Raw genomic sequence first — 23538 nt, forward strand, 5'->3', positions numbered from 1 at the left:
ATTATTTTCCAATAATCATGACATCAATATTGATAACTGTATTATTTTAAAAACAGAAGCTATTGGATAAGATTTTAAAAAATAAATAAAATCAGAATATTTATATGTCTTCTCCTAAGAGCTGGAAAGGAGTTCCCTTTTGAAGAACATTCTGCAGCAGCTAATTGTCTATTTTGGACATTATTAAGACATACCGGTAAAAAAATATGAAGGAATTAAGATCTTAAAAAGAAATTTTGTTTACATGTATTTATAATTGTGAATTTTTAAAATTACTTATCTTTACTCTTGTATATTACTTAATATTTGGTTGTTATAGCAATCAAAACGAAAACAAACAACCCAAAAAAGGCAATGTTATTCCATTTTCAATGGTGTTTACCCTGACAAACCAATTGATCACCACATTTTAGGTATAGTAGCAGAAAGCATTTTAGCATATATTTATACCCCATGTAATATAAAATATTAAGAATTGTATAATTTTAGTGAATTATTAAGGATTTTGGATGGTTGTCATAGCAACCACATAATTTTAAAAACGGACAACTGTTGTTTCATTATCATTGTTTTTAGCATTGGTTTCTTACATTATTGTTAGAATTCTGCTTTTACATATTATTTTCTACTCAGAAGATAACATTGACCAATAAAAAATTATTCTCTAAAGACTAAAGAGTAAAAGTAGGTTACTCAGTTACTGATAGGCTATGGTAGGCCTAGTCATGTTTATAAAGGCCTAGGCCTAAAAGCTACAATTTAACTCAAAGAATTGTGGTTTTTACTTCACTTTTGAATATTTCTATTATCACCACATTTTAGGTATAGTAGCAGAAAGCATTTTAGCATATATTTATACCCCATGTAATATAAAATATTAAGAATTGTATAATTTTAGTGAATTATTAAGGATTTTGGATGGTTGTCATAGCAACCACATAATTTTAAAAACGGACAACTGTTGTTTCATTATCATTGTTTTTAGCATTCGTTTCTTACATTATTGTTAGAATTCTGCTTTTACATATTATTTTCTACTCAGAAGATAACATTGACCAATAAAAAATTATTCTCTAAAGACTAAAGAGTAAAAGTAGGTTACTCAGTTACTGATAGGCTATGGTAGGCCTAGTCATGTTTATAAAGGCCTTGGCCTAAAAGCTACAATTTAACTCAAAGAATTGTGGTTTTTACTTCACTTTTGAATATTTCTATTATTCCTTCAAATCGGTATGTAGCCTATTGAGCAACTTCCTTTTTTGTATATTTTAATCAATGTATTGTAAATAAATATCAAATCAAGGCCTAAAGGCCTTACGTTTGTCGGTTCTTTCAACTTGTTTAACTGGCCAACAAATAATATGTGGTACTCGAGGTGTTAATTATAGTTTCCTAAAAAAACAAAGAATTAAAATTATAATAATTAGTATGACAACTGTTATATAATGCTAAATTATTTAATAAAACGTTTTGCGAAAATTGGGTATCCGTATCGATACTGAGTGATAGTAATTATTAGATATATTGTCGACATGACTGACCTAATTGAAATTCATAATCTATGTCGGTTCCATCATCTCAAACGAAATGTTGTAAATCGCCAACGGCAAATCCAGAAATTGAGCCATTTTTCAAACTATTTCAGCTAGCGTTAATTCTTTTGTTATTCCAACTTTATTTGGATATAGTTTCCTTTTTAAGTGGGTAGAAATCGATGTACTAAATATCAGTAGTACTATACTATCTTCTTCACGGCTGCGGTCGGCACCGAGACCCGTGTGGATATTTTCTTCTCGTGTAGAAATGACGTCATAACAAGGCAAAACTACGCGATTTATTTTTGACAAAATTGCCCATTGTATTCAATTTTCAAATGCTCGGCGGCGGTTCTTAAAATGCTCAGATTTTGTTGATTTTAATAGCATTGATGTTGAAACGACAATAAAACGAACTTTCGATCGGTCGGGTGTGCTATATTGGCAAATCGCCTCACAAAAAGATTACGTGAATTGAAGCATTCAACTTACAAATAAGGCATGGTATTTCGAAATGCCGACAAAGCACCCCCGACCGATCGAAAGATCGTTCAATTACCTTTCTAATGATATTAAAATGAAAAAATAATATTAAAAATAGGAACCGCCGCCGAGCACTTGAAGTGGGGTACCCTCATTTCAAAACGTGACAAAAAATTTCAGCGTAACGTCAAAACACGGAAAATTGACGTTTTTCAACTTACGTTTATGAAATTAATAAAATGAACACATATATAAAAATTAGACCAAGCAAAAGAACAGGATATCGGCTTCCAAAATATTTTAAAATTATTACAAAATATTAAATAGCCACCGTATGACGTTAAGTTGAAATAGGGTTAAAAATCGGGAAAAAATGACTTTCTTCCAACGCCGGCAATGGAGCTGTGACACCTACTTTTATCAATTATTTGCCCAACCGGGTCTATATTGTAGATTCCTAGATTTTTTAAAAGAGACAAATTTTTACACAATTTTAATTATATATTTGTAATTTTCATTTGTTGTATTTTAATTGTTGTGATAATTGTTTTTAAATTGATAATCTCTGTGATATTTGTTTTTATTTATGTATACAGTATATACTATTCAAAAAAAGTAGGGGATATTTGATTTTTAAGTGTTATTAAAGTCACCTAATGAAACTGACGAAGAAACAAATGACAAAATGAAATGAAGTTCACATTCATCGATTTATTCCAAATGATCGTTAGACTAAGTAAGGCACAGACTGACCATTATAAGGGTAAAATGATACCCGGGGTCAAACAGCAAAGTTACCACAGCATCACAACCAAGTCAGTAACGGGTAAATCCTCCTCTGTTTGCCAAACAAGCATTGATCCGACGTGGCATACTCCTAATGAGACGTCTAAGGTCATTTTGGTCCAGATTATCCCTTTCCTGTTGCAACGCAGCAGCAAGTTCTTGGACATTGGCAGGACGTTGTTGACGTTGACGTAACCTCTGTCCAAGAATGTCCCAGACATGCTCGATGGGGGAGAGGTCGGGACTCAGTGCTGGCCAAGGTAATGTGGTGATGTTCTGTTGTTGGAGGTAACCTGTAACGATCCTGGCCCTGTGACATCTTGCGTTGTCATCCTGGAAGATGAAACGGCGGCCATGACGTTGTGCGAACGACACAACATGGACTGCCAAGATGTTGTCCCGGTAGTACTGGCCTGTAACACGCCCTGCAACAACATGTAAAGCCGTTCTTCCAGCAACAGTGATGCCTCCCCACACCATAACAGAACCACCCCCAAATCGATCATGTCTGATGACGTTAACGTCTTGGAAGCGCTCGTTCAATTACCTTTCTAATGATATTAAAATGAAAAAATAATATTAAAAATAGGAACCGCCGCCGAGCACTTGAAGTGGGGTACCCTCATTTCAAAACGTGACAAAAAAAATCAGCGTAACGACAAAACACGGAAAATTGACGTTTTTCAACTTACGTTTATGAAATTAATAAAATGAACACATATATAAAAATTAGACCAAGCAAAAGAACAGGATATCGGCTTCCAAAATATTTTAAAATTATTACAAAATATTAAATAGCCACCGTATGACGTTAAGTTGAAATAGGGTTAAAAATCGGGAAAAAATGACTTTCTTCCAACGCCGGCAATGGAGCTGTGACACCTACTTATATCAATTATTTGCCCAACCGGGTCTATATTGTAGATTCCTAGACTTTTTAAAAGAGACAAATTTTTACACAATTTTAATTATATATTTGTAATTTTCATTTGTTGTATTTTAATTGTTGTGATAATTGTTTTTAAATTGATAATCTCTGTGATATTTGTTTTTATTTATGTATACAGTATATACTATTCAAAAAAAGTAGGGGATATTTGATTTTTAAGTGTTATTAAAGTCACCTAATGAAACTGACGAAGAAACAAATGACAAAATGAAATGAAGTTCACATTCATCGATTTATTCCAAATGATCGTTAGACTAAGTAAGGCACAGACTGACCATTATAAGGGTAAAATGATACCCGGGGTCAAACAGCAAAGTTACCACAGCATCACAACCAAGTCAGTAACGGGTAAATCCTCCTCTGTTTGCCAAACAAGCATTGATCCGACGTGGCATACTCCTAATGAGACGTCTACGGTCATTTTGGTCCAGATTATCCCTTTCCTGTTGCAACGCAGCAGCAAGTTCTTGGACATTGGCAGGACGTTGTTGACGTTGACGTAACCTCTGTCCAAGAATGTCCCAGACATGCTCGATGGGGGAGAGGTCGGGACTCAGTGCTGGCCAAGGTAATGTGGTGATGTTCTGTTGTTGGAGGTAACCTGTAACGATCCTGGCCCTGTGACATCTTGCGTTGTCATCCTGGAAGATGAAACGGCGGCCATGACGTTGTGCGAACGACACAACATGGACTGCCAAGATGTTGTCCCGGTAGTACTGGCCTGTAACACGCCCTGCAACAACATGTAAAGCCGTTCTTCCAGCAACAGTGATGCCTCCCCACACCATAACAGAACCACCCCCAAATCGATCATGTCTGATGACGTTAACGTCTTGGAAGCGCTCGTTTCGACGACGCCACACCCTCCTACGTCTGTCCAAAAAATCAACAGTAAACCTTGACTCATCTGAAAACATCACATTGCTCCAGCGTCGATTATCCCAGTGTTGACGATCCCTACACCAACGACGTCTTGCCTGAATGTGATGATCTCTCAAACAAGGGATCACGCGAGGACGTCGGGCGCTAAGGTGACCCCTATGCAGTCGATTACGAATCGTCTGGCCACTCACTCTCACACCAGTGTCTGTTTGAAGACGAGCGCTGATCTGATTTGCTGTGATGACACGATTTCTCAAGGCCAAGGTATGGATAAATCGATCCTGGGCTTGAGTTGTCGCCCTTGGTCGACCTGAGCGTGGTCTGTCCTGTACAGATTGTGTATCACGGTATCTGGACCATAGCCTGCTTATGACAGACTGAGAAACATTCATCGTCCGAGCCACAACCGCCTGTGTTGTGCTGATCTGTAGCATGCCAAGGGCACGTAACCTTTCATTTTGGGTAAGCCGACGCATATCAAAATTTGTTTTCTGGTCACTAAAACAATTAAACTGATGTTTCCACCCTGGAATTCAATGCCACAATGACTGTAACATTCAAAGTCAGAGTCGTGCAAATCTTGGGTTGGACCCCCATGATGATCCCAAGCATCACCTGCATTCCATGTGGTAGCTATTGGTGCGTTTGGGCGTCACATGTAACTGGAAATGTTTCTTCTGTTAGGTTCTATAGTGACTTTTTTCGTAGTCATTTGCATATTTTAGTATTATGCCCCCAAAATCAAATATCCCCTACTTTTTTGGAATAGTATATATAGATTACTATTGTGATTATTATTTAGTTTGTCTTGTGTAACTCATCATATGTTTGGCGCAATATATCCCGGTTGTGCTGACGTGCCATAAAACCACATTTCTTTCATTCATTCATTCTCCCACTTCTAAAGACCCATACGTGCAAGCAAATTATAAAATAAAATTGAAGCATGTTAGTCCCGAAATGACCTAGTTTGTGTCGAGTCGACGTTAAACTCTATTTCTCTCTCTCTCGCCGGAGAACCCGGAGAAAACCTAAAAGGTTGGACAGGCGACTCAATTCATTGTCCCGTAAAGTCTGGGCTCCAAGCCACGCCACTTGATTCAAGTAAGTTGTCAAATAAGTAAAACAATAATAAATGCTGGTTTCTGGAATGTGGTCCCAAACCAACAAAAGGTTTGGAACCACTGACGTAGACAGACGGAATTCATTTGAACAATTCTCTATATTGTCAAGCTTATTTTGAAATCATAATTCCTGACTATACTGGACGTTTACTATCAACTGTTTATTATTGGAGAAATCGGAAATCCACATATTTAACCAGACATGACTTCTATTATTTATCATTTATTCTAACCAGACCAGTTCTACTATTTATCACTTATTCTTTTTTTATTATTTAAGTGCATGTGGCAATATTCAATAGACATAATTATAAGTATATTGATTATAACATAGTTACAGGAAATCATACAATAAAGTTCACAAAATCGTAACCTACATAGGGACTGTGTTTGATTCAGTATACTTACTGTAATTAGGATTTAGTTTAAATTATCTAAATACTGTTTCCTTAGTCTCGTACCCTTATCAATATATTCAGCTAAATAAATAGATGGGTTATTAATGGTTTGAATATATGACGTCATACAATTATAAGACTTCTGTTTAATATCAAAATTTCTTCTAAGACTAGAATAAAGTGGACATTCCAATATAAAGTGAATTTCATTCGCTACAGTACTATTTCTAAAAGTGGAATTACAATACAGACATATTCTTTTATCTCTATCAATATTTTATCACCGACCCGTTTCAATTGCTAGTTTGTGACAGCAACATCTAACCCTTGTAACTTGTTCAGTGGCAAGAACTTTACAAGAATACCTTGCAAAAAAACAAAAATGTGATCTAGTAGCAGAACCCTCCACCACACAAGCGCTGAAATAAGCGTTCGGACACGGACAATGTCCGGGCGAATTGACCCCTTTTGACAGGCCAAATTGCCTTTCGTCCGGACATAATTGTCCGACCGTATATTCGAGTCGATCGCTATTTATTATTAGACTCGAAAGTCCAGAACCAAAAATATCAATGACCCGAGTCATAGTGAAAATGTTACTATTTATATCTCGGCCGCGTGCAGATAAAATCTTCAATAATTTTTAGAATCGACTCTTTTACGCTGGTTATATCAACGACCCGAGTCATAGTAAAAATATTACTATTTATACATGTATCTCTCTCGGCCGCGTGAAGATAAAATAATGAATAATATTGAGAATCGGCTCTTTTACACTGGTTATTCGAGTCTCGTAGCTAGCTTTGCGTTACTTTCGTATATGATTAGCTCTAAATCACACCTAACATGACATGTATTTATATAAATTATTAGTAATAAAAGTAATAATATTTTAAAATTAGTTTACAAGAAAATGTCCAAGTTGACTATGGATGTAATTAGGGACAGACTTTTTATACGAAAATATCTCTCTTTGTTGGACACTTCCAATGTGAATGTAAATAGAAGAGCCGTGAAAACATGTCGAATAAAATAACTTCTTACTTTTCCCAACCCTCGGAAACGGATATCCCGGCTAGTGGGACCGTTCCAGAAAATTCAAAGACTGGTACTGTGTCTTAATCTTATGTCTCTCATAAAGACACTTCTAAACGGGGGCCGTCGCCATCACCAGTTCGAAAATTACAAACACGAACCGTAGAAAAGTGGATCAAAAATGACTTGGCAGATTCTGAACCATTTACGACAACTCAAGATGTCTATTCTTTAGTTAAATTTGAATCTTAATCAGAGTTTTTAGGATTTAGTCCCCAGCCCCACCAAAGAGATTAATGACATTATTATATGAACTATAAAGTTGTATTCCATATACATATAAAAACTTAAAACTCCAGGTTGTATGTGAGTCATCAATTTATTTTATTAATAAATGTATGTATAATAATATATATAAACATAGTAAATTTCAACAGTTTTTTGGTTTAATATACTTTATAAAGTATTTGTCAGGCTGAAAATCTGAAATGTCCGGCCAAAAATCAGTTATTTCAAGGCTTGCCACCACAAATCACTATGGTGCAATACCACCTTAATCAAGGTTTGGTATCCAACAGATGAGGTAACATTTTTAGAATGTGATATAAATACCATTCTATACATACCTGCAACCCTGTAAATAATCCTCCATGTGTAGTAGTACCAGGTTCGTCATCTCGATAGCGTTGATAACCTAACAACAAATATTGTAATAAATTACTGTTGGGCAGTCAAATAGGTGGTTTGTATTCGTATATACTTTACAAATATCAAATGGTTAAACAGTCAATCGAACCATACCCAAAATCAGTAATCATAATAAACAATTTATTGATTCCCCAACACTAAGATAATAATAATAAAAAAAAATAAAACCGAGGCATACTGTTATGATGCAAGTCATGCATCCAACACTGAATCCAACTGATCAAGCATGAATAGGGCACAAACAAGGGCAACAGTTCTGTGGATCAGCACAAATAGGGCATACCGTTGTGATGTTTGTCTGTGCACGATTTTATCCAATCTGTTCAAAGTGTATTATACAATGTAAACTAACCTGGTTCATGTGGTTTACCATAACCAGTGTAACCACACCCTAAAGCTATATCCAGCTTTTTCAAAGCAGCGGCTCGTTTATTACCACCACAGCCTTTCTCTGCCTTTTCAATTTGCTCCATATCAGCCTCATCGAAGCTATATTTTTCAAATAGAGCATTTGCTACACACATTGGATCACAATTTAAGTGATCGATAATAAATACAAAATTATCTCGAATCTTGTTATATTCGTCTTTTGAAAGGATTCCTTGATAACTTCCGCGACCAGACTGCATTTTGCTCTCAAAAGGTTTGACTGTTCTGTTTTCTTCTTCTTTAGTTTCGGTTTGTACCTAGAAAACAGTACGAAATAAAAAAAATCTAATAAAAGACCAAATATTATCAAATTCCTTAAATTGAATTTCGATTTTTTGCTTTTCACTTGATGATGTAGAATCGACGAAGAATTTGAATATTCATGATAGGTCAACAGAGTTAAGATGTTGGTTACGTTGAAATGTTGAGTGGATAGTTTGCATGGCATTTTTGTTGACTTTTTGGTCTAGAATCGGAAAGGCTGGTTGAATTTACATTTTGTGTCAGTGGATATTTATGGTTTAGATGACGAGAAAGTAAACAGACTCAGGGAAATTGCCCACTAAAATGACGTTATTTCCTATAGATTTCTTTGCCCATGCTTATTAAACCGTTTTTGGATGATTGTGACATGTACACGTGATCATAAAAATTAAGATCATTAGAATGTTCAAAAAATTTTATAGACCACCGATGTCAAAATGTGGAGAGAATTAATAGTCTTAGTCCATCTGTTTAAAAAATCAAATTGGTTGTCTGTCGTATTCATAGACAGAACCCTAATGATTTCCGATAGGTATATTACCAATTTGTTAGGGTTGTTTGGCTTATATGCGTATTTTCAGTACAAAATTATGTGGTTCGGTTGCCAATAATAACCCTATGTATAAATTCATCATAAATGTACGCGCTCCACCACATCGGTTTAACTAAGATATGAATATCTCTTAAGCGGGTGATTGGGATATATTATATTAACAGTACATGTCTATAATCCCAAAACCTTGTGTTAACGAAAAGACAAAAAGCGTGAAAAAGGTATGTATGGCACAAACGACTACGCTCGTGTTACGATTACCAGTCCCCATATTTACATGAAAAGAAATACAAATTATTATTCAATTCAAACTACCTGTGTTCTGTTCAACTGTTTCATCCACTGTTCAACAGTAATCAGTTTGATAGAGGCTGGTATGTCAGCAGTCTTCATCAGTAAACTGCTACACTCTGCAATTGTATGTTTTGTTATTCTACAACATGATACGGTTGAGTTATCCTGAAATATTATCTTACATTTGCTGGCATCAGGTAAATTTTTCATATTAGAGTAAACGATGAAATGTTCATTGTCTTGACCCTGAACCACTCCTGCGCGGTATCCATATATTTTACCAGTGTCTATATCAACAACTGTTGGACCAGTTTGAAGACTGCCCATTATCAAGTTTGGTATGTGATAAACAATCATATTGTTTAACTTGCATTTTAAGACAAAGGCATAGTCAGTAACCAATTGCTCACGCCCATCATCATCAGTAAACTTAAAACTTAAATTGTCTGTATCATATGTATCTTTCCTTGTGGATATAACATAACCCTCAGATCCACTTTTGAATACGATTCCATATCCTTCTGTATCGTTCCAATGTGGGGTGGGTTTCTTGACATCTACCACTACACTTTCACCAGAGCACGCTTTCCGGGGATAACTGTGTTTGATTTTTCTAGTGTTAATCCCAAATGCTTCACCGGTAGATTTAATGACGTATTTGTAACATTGCTGATCTTTATCGTCGCCCTGTACAAAAATAACATTAATATAAGTAAATCAGATTTCGTAAAAAGCAGATATGCAGTGATTTTGAAGGATTTTCGAAAAATCCAGCAGGAGTTACTGCTGCGCATGATATACTAAAATGTATTAACACTCCATGGGTGACAATTGTCATAGGACCACTTCAAAACTTTTAAGAGTACATAAAAGTGATATTTGCTTGAAGCCAATGAGATTATATACACTTTGTTGAAATATAAAACACGTTCAACAAGGCTGACCTCTCTGAATGGACCAAAGAATCTTCAAATGAAATGTGGTTTTATGGCACGTCAGCACCAACCGGGCCATATTGCGCCAAACATATGGTGAATGTTTCCAGACAGACTAAATGAAATTACACGATATATATATGTATATTTCAAAATTTAAAAGGGGGTTAGATGGCTGAATGGTTAGCACATGCGCGCTATCATACGGTCTGTCATTGAGTCAACTGGCGGGGTTTCGATTCCCCGGTTGTACGTGACAAGGAGTAGGGTCGCCTGTCCAGCCTCGTGGGTTTTCTCCCGAATTATTGAAATAAAATTGAACCATGTGTTAGTCCCGAAATGACCTAGTTTGTGTCAAGTGGACGTTAAACCTCATTTCTCTCTCTCTCAAAATTTAAAAACGAAGTATGACCGATCTATATTGCGCCAGACATGTTTCGAGGCAGACTAAATGAAGTTACACGATATTTATGTATATTTCAAAATTTAAAAACGAAGTCGTTCGGATGGGACGAAGAACCGGGGTCCCGTGTATACATTGGAGTGCACATAAACGATCCCTTGGCAGTTGGAATTCGATATAAGAGTAGGCCATAGTGCCGCTGCCCGGGCAAAATTTCCCTCATAGCACACTGTATGGCGGATGCTCGTCTTCATTAGCCCAGTATAGGAGCAGAACAGTAGGACGTTAAACCCATTTCATATCATTTCAACTATGCTCTGACGTAACGTTATGGTCTTATATTACATTATATTATATTAATATGGCCTTAAGAGGTTCAAGAGAACTGAAAACGTTAGCCAGAAACATGTGTTTATTCTTTTTTCAACGTAATTTTATATATATTTCTCTAGGAGTGGTTCAAAGGAACTTTTTTTTGTACAGTTATAGCCGGTATGACGTGTGCTACAAACAGATTATCTTATTTAATTGATGTCCCTAGAGTTAAATCATATATAAAGGGTGACATTGACCTTCTCAAAAAACTTCCTCAGGAAATAAACGATGAGGAAATATTTGTATGCAACATTAGATGTCTATAGTCTCTATAATAATATCTTACTATAGGGACAGTCATTTATTGGATGGATAGATTACCTCTACTTCTAAGTCAACGTTTTTCAAAACAATTTAAGCTGAAATCTATCGATATTATTCTCAGGAATAATACTTTCAAATTTAGAAAACGTAATTTTATACAAACAAGTCAACAGTGAGGCTGAGGTCCCCCGCCGAAATCCCAAAATAAATAGATGACACATTAATTAAATGCAGATTTATCTTTTTCGAAAGTATCGAGCAATCAAACTGATTATCAACTATACTTGACCTTCTCAAAAAACTTCCTCAGGAAATAAACGATGAGGAAATATTTGTATGCAACATTAGATGTCTGTATAGTCTCTATAATACTATCTTACTAAAGGGACAGTGATTTATTGGATGGATAGATTACCTCTACTTCTAAATCAACGTTTTTCAAAACAATTTAAGCTGAAAGCTATCGATATTATTCTCGGGAATAATACTTTTGAATTTAGAAAACGTAATTTTATACAAATAAGTCAACAGTGAGGCTGAGGTCCCCCGCCGAAATCCCAAAATAAATAGATGACACATATTAATTAAATGCACATTTATATTTTTCGAAAGTATCGAGCAATCAAACTGATTATCAACTATTCACTAAGTTTCATCACCCACCATCAGTTACAATCAAGTTATCTTGTCCCAAAGCATCGACCAATGAAAATGCTTAACTCTGCTTAGCTCTAGTAGGAAATGTTAATCATTGAACCCAGTAAAGACATTCAGCTAATGAACATCTACATCAAGTTTAAACATTCTACCTCAATTAAAAGCACAGCCTAATCGGAAATTAAAACATATAAGCTAGTGTAGCAATATTGCTAAAAATTTTGCTATTGAAATTAATGATGGCATTATATTGTATTAATTAATATCTTTGGCAAGTTATTAGATTCACATATATGTACTTAAATGAAGTTAGCGAATGAGTGGCATGTTGTTAAATGAAGTTAGCGAATGAGTGGCATGTTGTTACATAAAAAAAGGTCATAATGTGGTAAACATTCAATTCTAGGTTGATAACAGATATCTTGTGGGAAATTTCTCCAGTAAATTTCCACTAACCATAGAAGTGTGGGTTTCGACATCGTTTGGCTCAATTAACCAATCGCTCTAATTATTTACATCATATTTGACCAATTAGATAATTGAAGGTCCAAAGCCCAAAGCTACAAAACTATCATACTTCTGAGAATTTGTCAGACAGCAGATAGATTCTGGCTGGATGAGGTTTGAGAGAATTACTGTTATTGTACTATGTTTGTATCTATGTATCCGGCTATGGTATATAAAATGTAAAAACGAACAGTTGCATTGTTATTCATATAAAGACAAACGTCTTAACTAAGAAGTAAATACACAACGTGAAGGGGGTGCAAAGACAATAAGTGAAAATACTAGATGATCACAAGGCTACTAAGATATATAGCAAGAGAAGATGCATGGGTTGTACGTAGGATGCGGTGGCCGGATTTGGTTCCCCGATCTCCACGTCTGACAGAAAGGCCCATGGTGCTACATATTTGATTTGGTGTACGTGACTACAAGATCGAGTACTCTAAAAGAAAATCTGGAAGAAGAAAACCCGTACAAATCAGCAACAGAAAAAATTCTAGTGGAAAAAGTAATCTGGTGGAAAAACTTACAGAGATCTGGTGGAAGAAATATTTTTGGTAGAAATATTCGCAAAATTGGGTAAATACATTTTTTCTGGAAGATTGAATATGACTTGGTTAACAGACCACGTAATAGTAATATAAGATTAAATATAATAAGAGTTTTAAATGTAACTGTATAGAGAATAAAATATGGTCATTCATAAGTTTTGATAGACAGATTTATAATATCATTAGTTAGGTATGCGTATTATCAGGTTAACATGACCTGTAGTAAAATTATATTAAAGTGGGTCTAGGGGGTAGGTTAACTCATAATCTGTTTTGGCTGATTTTCTACTGAATCCGTTGTTTCGATATATGTGGTTACATAATTAGAGCTAATATAATTTTGAGACTCTTAGTCCAAGTTTCAAAATTATGGTTTTAGTGCATTAAAGACTAAATTATGTGATTTAGCTTTTGAATAAAAGTTTAAGTTGCTACAATTTGTGTTTTTGTGTCGTCCATACATGTGTTTAGCTAAGTAGAGCTAATATAATTTTGAGACCCTTAATCCAGTTTTCAAGATTATGGTTATTTAACTTGTATTTAAATCTAGGGTTGTAGGTATAGTTTTTCCTGAAAAAAAACAAACTAAAATTAACGGCTCGTTCAATTGTGAGATTTTCGCAAAGTTATTAATACGAGTTTTGTAGGAGGTTAAGGTGATAATAAGACACCTTTTAGAAATGTGTATATGGTAAATTTTATCCTTTTATAATTTTATGTCATTAATTTTTAGAAATGTGTGTAGGATATACGGTAATAATAAAATAAAACCAAGTACGAACAATCCAAACCATTAGATAAAATTCGAAGTCCTAAAAAAAACGGTATAGGCAAAATAGTGTAATAAGGCAAAATAGTGTAATCAGCATATGAACTGTTCACCGTGTACAAAATATACGACAAACAGTGGTAACAGGTGTCCGGAAGAGTAAGCTTACCCTGCCTGGCGCCACACCTGCCTTAGCTGCATCCAAAATATTAGCCGAAATCTCGGTAAAATAGCGTGATTGGCCAATGGACTATCGGTATGCAAAATGCATGTGATGAACAGTATTAATTAAATATATCTAGAATAATAGCCGAGAGAGATATGTTATATTTACCAATCGAGTCAATATGACGGCCATAAAACTTTTTAAAGGTTTTAAGTTTAGTTCGCAAGTATCCCTGTAGTTGAAGCTTAGATGACAAATGCCTCGATCTACTTAAATCAGAATAAAATGAACAAGCTCTCGCGTAACGAATTAGTTGAGACACAAACACTCCATAAGCTGGTGATATTGGAATGTTACTACTAATAAATGGAAAGTTAACAATCATAAAGTCAAAGTCATCACGTTTATCGTACAATTTAACACTAAGTTTATGGCAATTGTCATAATCAAGACGCAAATCCAAGTAAGAAGCGTAATTGTCACCGTCAGTAGTGTTTTTAATTTCGAGCTCATCAGGATACATGTATATGAATTCTACATAATCACTAAATTTAGGATTATTCAGTGATAGAACATCATCGATATATCGATAAGTGAAACAAGCCAACAGTGAGGCTGATGTCCCCCGCCGAAATAGCAAAATAATTAGATGACACGTATTAATTAATAGAACATTTATTTTTTTCAAAAGTATCGAACAGTTAAACTATAGACTAAGTTTCATCACTGTCTATCAAATAGAATCAAGATTATGAAACTGATAAGCTCTGCTTGGCTTCAGCTCGAAATGTTAATCATTGAACTTAGTCAAGACATTCACCTAATGAACATCTACATCAAGTTTAAACATTCTACCTCAATTAAAAGCAGAGTTATTATGTTCCAAAGTCTTGACCAATCAATTAAATTGCTTATTGCTCCTTAGCCTTAGCAGAAAATTTTCACCATCGAACTTAGTCAAGGTAATGATATAATGAATCTATATTCGGAGTTTCATCTCTCTCAAAGTTATCATGCCCCAAAGCATCAACCAATCAGATTGCTTATCTCTGCTTACCGTAAGCATACAATGTTCATCATTGAACTCCATCAAGGCATTCACCTAATGAAAGCCTACACCAAGTTTGAACATTCTACATCAATTAGAATGTGAATTATTGTGTTCCAATGTCTCGACCAATCAAATTGCTTATCGCTCTGCTTAGCCTGAGTAGAAAATGCTCATGATTGAACTTAGTCAAGGTATTGATGTAATGAAACTATACACCAAGTTTCATCAATCTCACTTAATTAGAACTAAAGTTATCGTGTCCCAAAGCATCAACCAATCAAATTGCTTATCTCTGCTTACCCTAAGCGGAAAATGCTCATCTTCGAACTCCATCAAGGCATTGACCTAATCAACACATACACCAAGTTTGAACATTCTAGCTCAATTAGGCAGAGAGTTATCGTGCCCCAAAGTATCAACCAATCAAATTGCTTATCTCTGCTTACCCTAAGCGGAAAATGCTCATCTTCGAACTCCATCAAGGCATTGACCTAATAAACACATACACCAAGTTTGAACATTCTAGCTCAATTAAAAGTTATCGTGTCCCAAAGCATCAACCAATCAAATTGCTTATCTCTGCTTACCCTAAGCGGAAAATGCTCATCTTCGAACTCCATCAAGGCATTGACCTAATCAACACATACACCAAGTTTTAACATTCTAGCCCAATTAGGAAGAGAGTTATCGTGTCCCAAAGCATCAACCAATCAAATTGCTTATCTCTGCTTACCCTAAGCGGAAAATGCTCATCTTCGAACTCCATCAAGGCATTGACCTAATAAACACATACACCAAGTTTGAACATTCTAGCTCAATTAGGAAGAGAGTTATTGTGTCCCAAAAAGTGTGACGGACAGACAGACGGACAGACAGACGGACAGACAGACAGACAGACAGACAGACAGACAGACAGACAGACAGACATTGACCTAATAAACACATACACCAAGTTTGAACATTCTAGCTCAATTAGGAAGAGAGTTATTGTGTCCCAAAAAGTGTGACGGACAGACAGACGGACAGACAGACAGACAGACAGACGGACGAACCCATTTTAATAGTCCCCTGCTTTCTTCGAAAGGCGGGGGACAATTAAAATGTCTGACAAATCATTTATTTGATTTTACAAGTGCTTGTATGTAATCGGCTTCGTAGGAATAGAGAAACAAATCAACAAGCAAAGGTGCACAGGTTGGTGCCCATGGAGATACCTACCACTTGCTGATAAATTTCCCCTCCAAATTCAACAAAAATATTATCAATTAAAAAATCCAACATCTGAATTACCTTGTTGGCGGTGAATTTATTTTTGGAATCACTATGGTTCTTGACAAAATATGTGGAATTGTAATTAACAAATAAATATTGATATCTAACATTTCCTGGTTTAGATGAAAAGACACCGTGAATAATGTCTTTTAACCAAGCTTTTAATTTACTATGGGGAATTTTAGTGTACAAAGTAGAAAAGTCAAACGTTTGTATAGATGAGATTGAAGCAAGTGATCTAGATTGTAAACCAAGTAATTCTTTTTAATATCCACATTTGATTAAAACCACTACGAGAGTATATTTTGTCACAGTATTTTTGAATACCCTCTTTCACTGCCGTTAGTATGGATGTCAAAACTTTTGAAAGTGGTTTTTTGGAACAACGTGATGAACCTGCTATAAATCGTTGCTTGTAGGGATTTTTATGTAGTTTAGGTATCCAATATAACAAGGGCAGATCTGTATAGGTATCTCCACATGGAGTACCAAATGAAGTGAGTACAGATCTGTGATTGGATATAATTTCCTTATAGTATTTTATGTCATTAAATTTTGCTTTAGAAACGTAATATAAACCTTACATATATATTTGCTAAATGCTATTTTGTTCATTAATTAAATTTTGCTTGAAATTGTTCACGAATGTGTAATTTGACATGATGTCTGGTTATTATAAACAATAGTTTTCAAACGGTGTTCTCCTATGGGGTGCAGGGGGTGATAAGAATATACCCTTCGTATGTCCTGCGTGTCGTAAAAGGCGACTAAAAGGACCCCTGTAATGGGGCAACGTGTTTGCCGTGCGTTGCGACCCGTGTCGGTGGAGAGTGGAATCCTGGTAATTGAGTGGGGATTTGGCTTGCGAGCCATTTCTCTGCAACACATTACTTTGGCCCATGGTTCACCTAGACTGGAGGTCAGAGTGGCCCACTCTGATCAATCGGGCCGATTTAGCTTTGCAGAATGTACATTTTTCAATTTCAATGCTTTGTTGCTTTTTACACTCAGCAAGTTTACCTTTGTGTCCTGGGTACATTCTGCGGAGCAGCGGCTTGGGTCAATCAAGTCGGCAAGTTATTTTTACTTTCTGGTTTGAGTATTCCCCTCGTCGAGCCCTCAGGCCACGCACAGGTTATCCGTGCTAGTCCTCCCCTTAGTAGGCAAGGCAGTGACCTGGGGGACGACGAGGGGTGAATTTAAAACCAGCGGCTGCCAGGCAGGATACGCCCACATTTTCGAGAGATGGATATGCAATTCGATATGCGCAAATATCGAAAGGAACCGAGATCGTTGGGTTATAAACGTACATTTCAAGTTTCAACAAAATCGGATAAAAATTGTGACCTGTATAGGGTCAACAACCTTGATATACCATATTTTTACGCTATTTGAGAACGAAGGGTGGCCATTTTGTCTGTCAATTTTAGGCCGATTTTCACAAAATTCGAATTCGGCCGTCCTTAGGGTGTAACGGTGATATAATACGTTTTGTTTTTTTTAAATCGGATAAAAATTTGAGAACGAAGGGCGGTTTTGAGACCTCTATAGGGTCCACAACCTTGATATACCATATTTTTTTTTACGCTAATTGAGAACGAAGGGCGGCCATTTTGTCTGTCAGTTTTTGGCCGATTTTCACGAAATTCGAACTCGGCCGTCCTTAGGGTGTAACGGTGATATGATAATACGTTTTTTTAAATCGGATAAAAATTATGACCTCTATAGGGTCCACAAGCTAAAAAAGCGATTTTTCGTAAAATCAGGGGCCATAATTCAGGAAGTTACGGTCCGATATGCGCGAATATTGAAGGGAACCGAGATCTTTGGGTTATAAACTTACATTTCAAGTTTCAACAAAATCGGATAAAAATTGTGACCTCTATAGGGTCCACAACCTTGATATACCATATTTTTTACGCTATTTGAGAACGAACGGCAGCCTTTTTGTCTGTCAATTTTGGGCCAATTTTCACGAAATTCGAACTCAGCCATCCTTAGGGTGTAACGGTGATATGATAATACGTTTTTTTAAATCGGATAAAAATTATGACCTCTATAGGGTCCACAAGCTAAAAAAGCGATTTTTCGTAAAATCAGGGGCCATAATTCAGGAAGTTACGGTCCGATATGCGCGAATATTGAAGGGAACCGAGATCTTTGGGTTATAAACTTACATTTCAAGTTTCAACAAAATCGGATAAAAATTGTGACCTCTATAGGGTCCACAACCTTGATATACCATATTTTTTACGCTATTTGAGAACGAACGGCAGCCTTTTTGTCTGTCAATTTTGGGCCAATTTTCACGAAATTCGAACTCAGCCATCCTTAGGGTGTAACGGTGATATAATAATACGTTTTTTTTTAAATCGGATAAAAAATTACGACCTTTATAGGGTCCACAAGCTAAAAAGGCGATTTTTCGTACAACCAGGGGCCATATTTCAGGGAGTTACGGTCCGTTGTGCGCGAATATCGAAAGGAACCAAGATCTTTGGGTTATAAACTTACATTTCAAGTTTCAACAAAATCGGATAAAAATTGTGACCTCTATAGGGTCCACAAGCTCAAAGCGTGATTTTTCGTACACACAGGGGCCATACAGTGAAAAAAAAACTCTCAGAATTCTCTTTAGATTTCACGGTGAAATTTCGCTTGATTCCGCGGCGATTTTTCTCTAAGATTCGCTAGGAATTCACCGTGTTTCTCTAGGAATTCGCCGTGTTTCTCTAGGAATTCACCGTGTTTCGATAAGAATACATCATGTTTTGCCGTGCTTCCCGCAAGGAATTAGCGAGCCTACCTTAAGCTAGGGTCGAACTAATATTGTCTATAATAAATTAAAGGAGTTGTAATATAGTAATGCTCCCGGGAAACGTGTACATATGTATAATGTACAGGCAGGTTTGAATAACAAATGAGTTAGGTAATCTCGGGAAGACATTTACCGGCATTCTGTATCGGTTAGGATTTTTTCCCCAGCGCACTTTATACATACATAACGCCGGCCAAAATGTATGCAAACTATGAACAACTTACAATTTTTTAAACATATCAATTCATCTTCGTTTATAACTTAGATGTAATCCGTCAATTTGGGGCTGCTATCAAATCCAAACTTTAAATTATATACGATGAGCTTTTACACATTACTTCATTACTCGCAGCTTCGGTTAATCTAAATCAATCATCCATACAGCACGTACAGTAAATCACTCCACGGGTCGCTTAACGGTATGTTACGTGGTCAGAAACGCGCCAAAAGATTGGGACTACATGTATATTCTTACGCTGTTTTACTCGGCGAATAATATCCGCTGTGACAATATACATCTACTTTATGTCACCCCATTCATTTCGGTGGGAGCAGATATTGAATAAAGCCATTTCACACACACATACGTGTACATTACATGCGCCTCATATACTCTATTTATACAATATCCACGAGTGTGTTAATTCTCGTCTTCACCCCGTTATAATTTACTTATTTTGAGTACACTTTCTGAATGATTCCATTCTTTTGTACGTCCAACTTGTTGATTTCCTACTGCATATACATGTACCCTGCAGTCCATGCGAAATGATATTTTTTTTACTGGACATTTGGGCAGGTATTATTCCAACTATTGCTGGACCGAATGAGATTTTACTGGTCCAAAAAAGTTTATACCAAAAATATGCATAAAATAAGTAATAATGGCCTAAAACTCGAAAAACAACAAACAGTATTTTCATTCTATTGTTACTTAATATTATCTATGATACACGTAAATCATTATTATTTTCTATCAACAATAGCTTGGACTTATAATTAAATTTTTATCGCGCCAATATTTACAATCGTTTTACTGTTCTATAAATAGACCGCGTAAAGAAAATATAATCCCTTAGATGACAATCGAGTCTACCAGAAGCCAATGTTATTAATACAATAAAAGGACTTTCGTTTTAGTCTGGATTAACCTAGCCTACTACTTACTAGACTAGCTCGATATACGGTACTACGTACTCGAGATAAGATTTTGTTTACATTTTAAACAATAGTGAAATTAACACAATAAATTAAACGAGAATTCAACAGTCCGTGCACGAAGTGCCGTCAGTCAGTGCCAATACGTTCGTTCGTTCTTGGTGTTTAACGTCTGCTTCCACATAAGTGATATCGCAGACAAGACATAGGAGAGCCGAAGCTGATTCCTGTTTTTTAGAATATGATTTTGCAATCTTTCCATTTGGCCTTAGGCCATGGATTTGGTTTAGTGGGAAGTTCTTCCCTTTATTTAATATAAAACATATCGTTTGGTAGATGATTACGTCTGCTTCTGGATTGGTAGATGTCATCGTTTTAGTGTTTAGGTGGAGGCCCGTCTTATCGTGGCCTCCCCTTACTCCACTATCCCACTCTCTGGGTTTGGTATCAGTTTTATTTGCGGAATAGTGTTTAGGTGCCGAGTTCGTCTGACCGTAACTCCCCCTTACTCCACTATCCTGCTAGTTTGGTAGATGTCATCTTTGTGGGGTTTGTGTTTAGGTGCCAGGCCCGTCTTATCATGACCTCCCCTTACTCCACTATCCCTTTCTGTAGGTTTGGTGTCTGTTTTTGGTGGAATAGTGTTTAGATGCCGAAGTGCCAATACGATAGGTTAGTTGTATTTTACGTCCGCTTCCACCGAAAGAAGCGGACGTAAAATACGTCGATGATTTAATATTTGTAAGTTGAGTGTCCGTTAACCCGTCCACAAGCAAACCCGTCCACGGTTAAGGTAATACCGGTACTTGACTTGTATATTATTTAATTGATTAGAATAGATCACTTTTACTCATTGGTTGTTTATATTGTTTTATTTACCTAATAATCAACTAGCTTGGCTCGCCATCCCGGCAGCGATTAGTTCGAGTTCAAATTCTTTATTCCTTTAAGCCAAGACTCATCAGGTATAACAAATAAATACAATATCTACAAAAACAATATAGTTCACCGATGTTTTTGTAATAAAGAACAATAGTATTGTTTGTTGATTAGCGTTATGATTTTAGACAAAATGGTAAGTTCACCAATGTTTTTGTAATAAAGTAGACCCGTATTGTTTGTTAATTGACTTTATCCCATGATTAAAAAATTGGCGATGGTTAATATTGGCTCAAAAATAATTCCTTAAATTGCGCCGGAGCCCCTTTTAGATTAATTGAATTCGCATAAAAACAACAAAGAGTGGCTACGTGTGATTTTATTCTTTGATCTTGATACACGGGACATTTCTGTTATTCAAACAAATCTGCACGAGAATGACAACATACAAGTTGACAGTTACCATTGGTTTGGGGTTCATGAAGAATAGGCTCTTCTATCGAGCCTACAGTTATTCTTTTCTAAAATAAAATGAGTGCCTTGGATTTTTGTGTGGATTTGATAGCGGTTATACTTTACTAATACTCTCTGACATCGGAGACTTGTGTCGCGTTCATTTCATTTTTGCGGTAAGTACGAGCTTCTTATGTCTGATTTGAAAGCGCTTTCGACTCCGGTTGCAAGTTCTATTTGTCACTTTTGTGACTTTCGCAGTGTACCCCCTCCCAATCATATTATTTTAATACGTCATAATACATTATTATCATATACCGGTGACAGTCAAGATTTGCTAAATACTTTTCGCCAAGTAACACAGCGTAAGAATATATAGTCCCCGTGTCGAACCCAACATCTCATGTTTTCGCGCGTTTCTGACCACGTGACGTACGGTTAACCGCATTGCGGAGTGATTTACATGTATGGCACTGATTTATGAATGGTTGATTTAGATTAACTGAAGCTGTGAGTAATGAAGTTATGTGTAAAATCTCATCGAATATAATTTAAAGTTTGGATTTGATAGCAGCCAATAAGATGAAATGATACGTTTAAAAAATTGTAAGTTATTCATTGTTTGCATACACGTACATTGTGGCACCACGTTATACATGTACAGTGTGTTAGAAATACGACCGTAGCTGCCTCGCCAACGGTTAACATATCTTGTATTCAACTTAAATAAATTACATTTTTCGTCAACATGCTTACATCGGGATGATATCGGCACTCAAGCGATTCACCGGGTTTCACCGCGAAACACCATAATTCACCGCGAAATATCAGAAGCCCTTATCTTGTATAAATATATCAGGTTGTCAAGTTCATGTTTAGTTGACATTAGTTGACACCGGGGCGCAAGTATCTTTAATTAGTCAGGTGTATATTTCTTTAAAATATAAACCAAAATTGAACAAGAGTAAAATTATATTAGTCATTAAATGGTCTTGAACTGTACAAATTTGGAGTTTCAAATTAAGGGTAAAAAGTTAAGACATGCGTTTCATGTTGTTTCCAATATGAATAGAAACGTGGTTTTAGGTCGAGATTTTTATACGTCCACATATGTTTCTTCAATATCGCATTAATGACATCATACCTCATTTGAGGTTTTAAAATTACTTCGTATGCTACTCGCAAAACAGAAGATATTATTGCGTCATTAACCAAAGAAACATTGTACCAATTTCCATACACCCTAAATCAAAACAAATAGCATCGCTAACACTGCAATATATATATACGTCCACATTCCAGCCAGCTTTGATTGATATAGTACTTTTTAAAATGAAGAGAATGAAATATTAAATGGCTGTAATATGACAAGAGGCAAAGAAGGCTAGGCGTTGGGTTTGTTTTGCCAAATTTACAGACAAAATATTAACAAACCAGCGGCTGCCAGGCAGGATACGCCCACATTTTGCAAGAGATGAATAGAGAACAAGAACCCTTTAATTTCTTTACGTCATAGACTGACCTTGGCGTTAATTTCCTTCCCAAATATGGAATAAACATTTCCATACTCCAAAGACTGGGAGGAGAATAGAGCTGCAACGATTCAGTTTGGTGCACCGATAACCGACACTAGCCGTCTCGGTTCGATCCACGATCTACAACGTTCAAATTTCGATTCGGTTCAATTGCAAATTAAATTTCAAATAAAAACAACGTACACCTTACCATATGAAAAAAAATGAAAGACCTGTAGCAATTAAGTCCACTTAAAAAAACTTTGTTTTTACGTAACTTTTAATTTACGTTATTTAACAAAACACGAATGTCACTCAAAAACATA

At 36.0% G+C, this 23538-nt stretch overlaps 1 protein-coding gene across 1 annotated transcript in view; it reads right to left on the minus strand.

Annotated features, from left to right (window-relative positions):
• The window catches only part of LOC126825710 (uncharacterized), a 59098-nt gene that overhangs the window by 22952 nt on the left and 12608 nt on the right, over nucleotides 1-23538 (minus strand). The window contains exons 3-5 of the mRNA XM_050555469.2: nucleotides 9462-10127; nucleotides 8253-8586; nucleotides 7819-7886 (exon numbers count right to left, since the gene is read on the minus strand). Of these exons, the coding sequence (XP_050411426.1) occupies nucleotides 7819-7886; nucleotides 8253-8586; nucleotides 9462-10127 (1068 nt within the window). The remainder of the gene's footprint in view (nucleotides 1-7818; nucleotides 7887-8252; nucleotides 8587-9461; nucleotides 10128-23538) is intronic.

This window comes from Patella vulgata, chromosome 6 (genome assembly GCF_932274485.2).
Source record: "Patella vulgata chromosome 6, xgPatVulg1.2, whole genome shotgun sequence".
Lineage (NCBI taxonomy): Eukaryota > Metazoa > Mollusca > Gastropoda > Patellidae > Patella > Patella vulgata.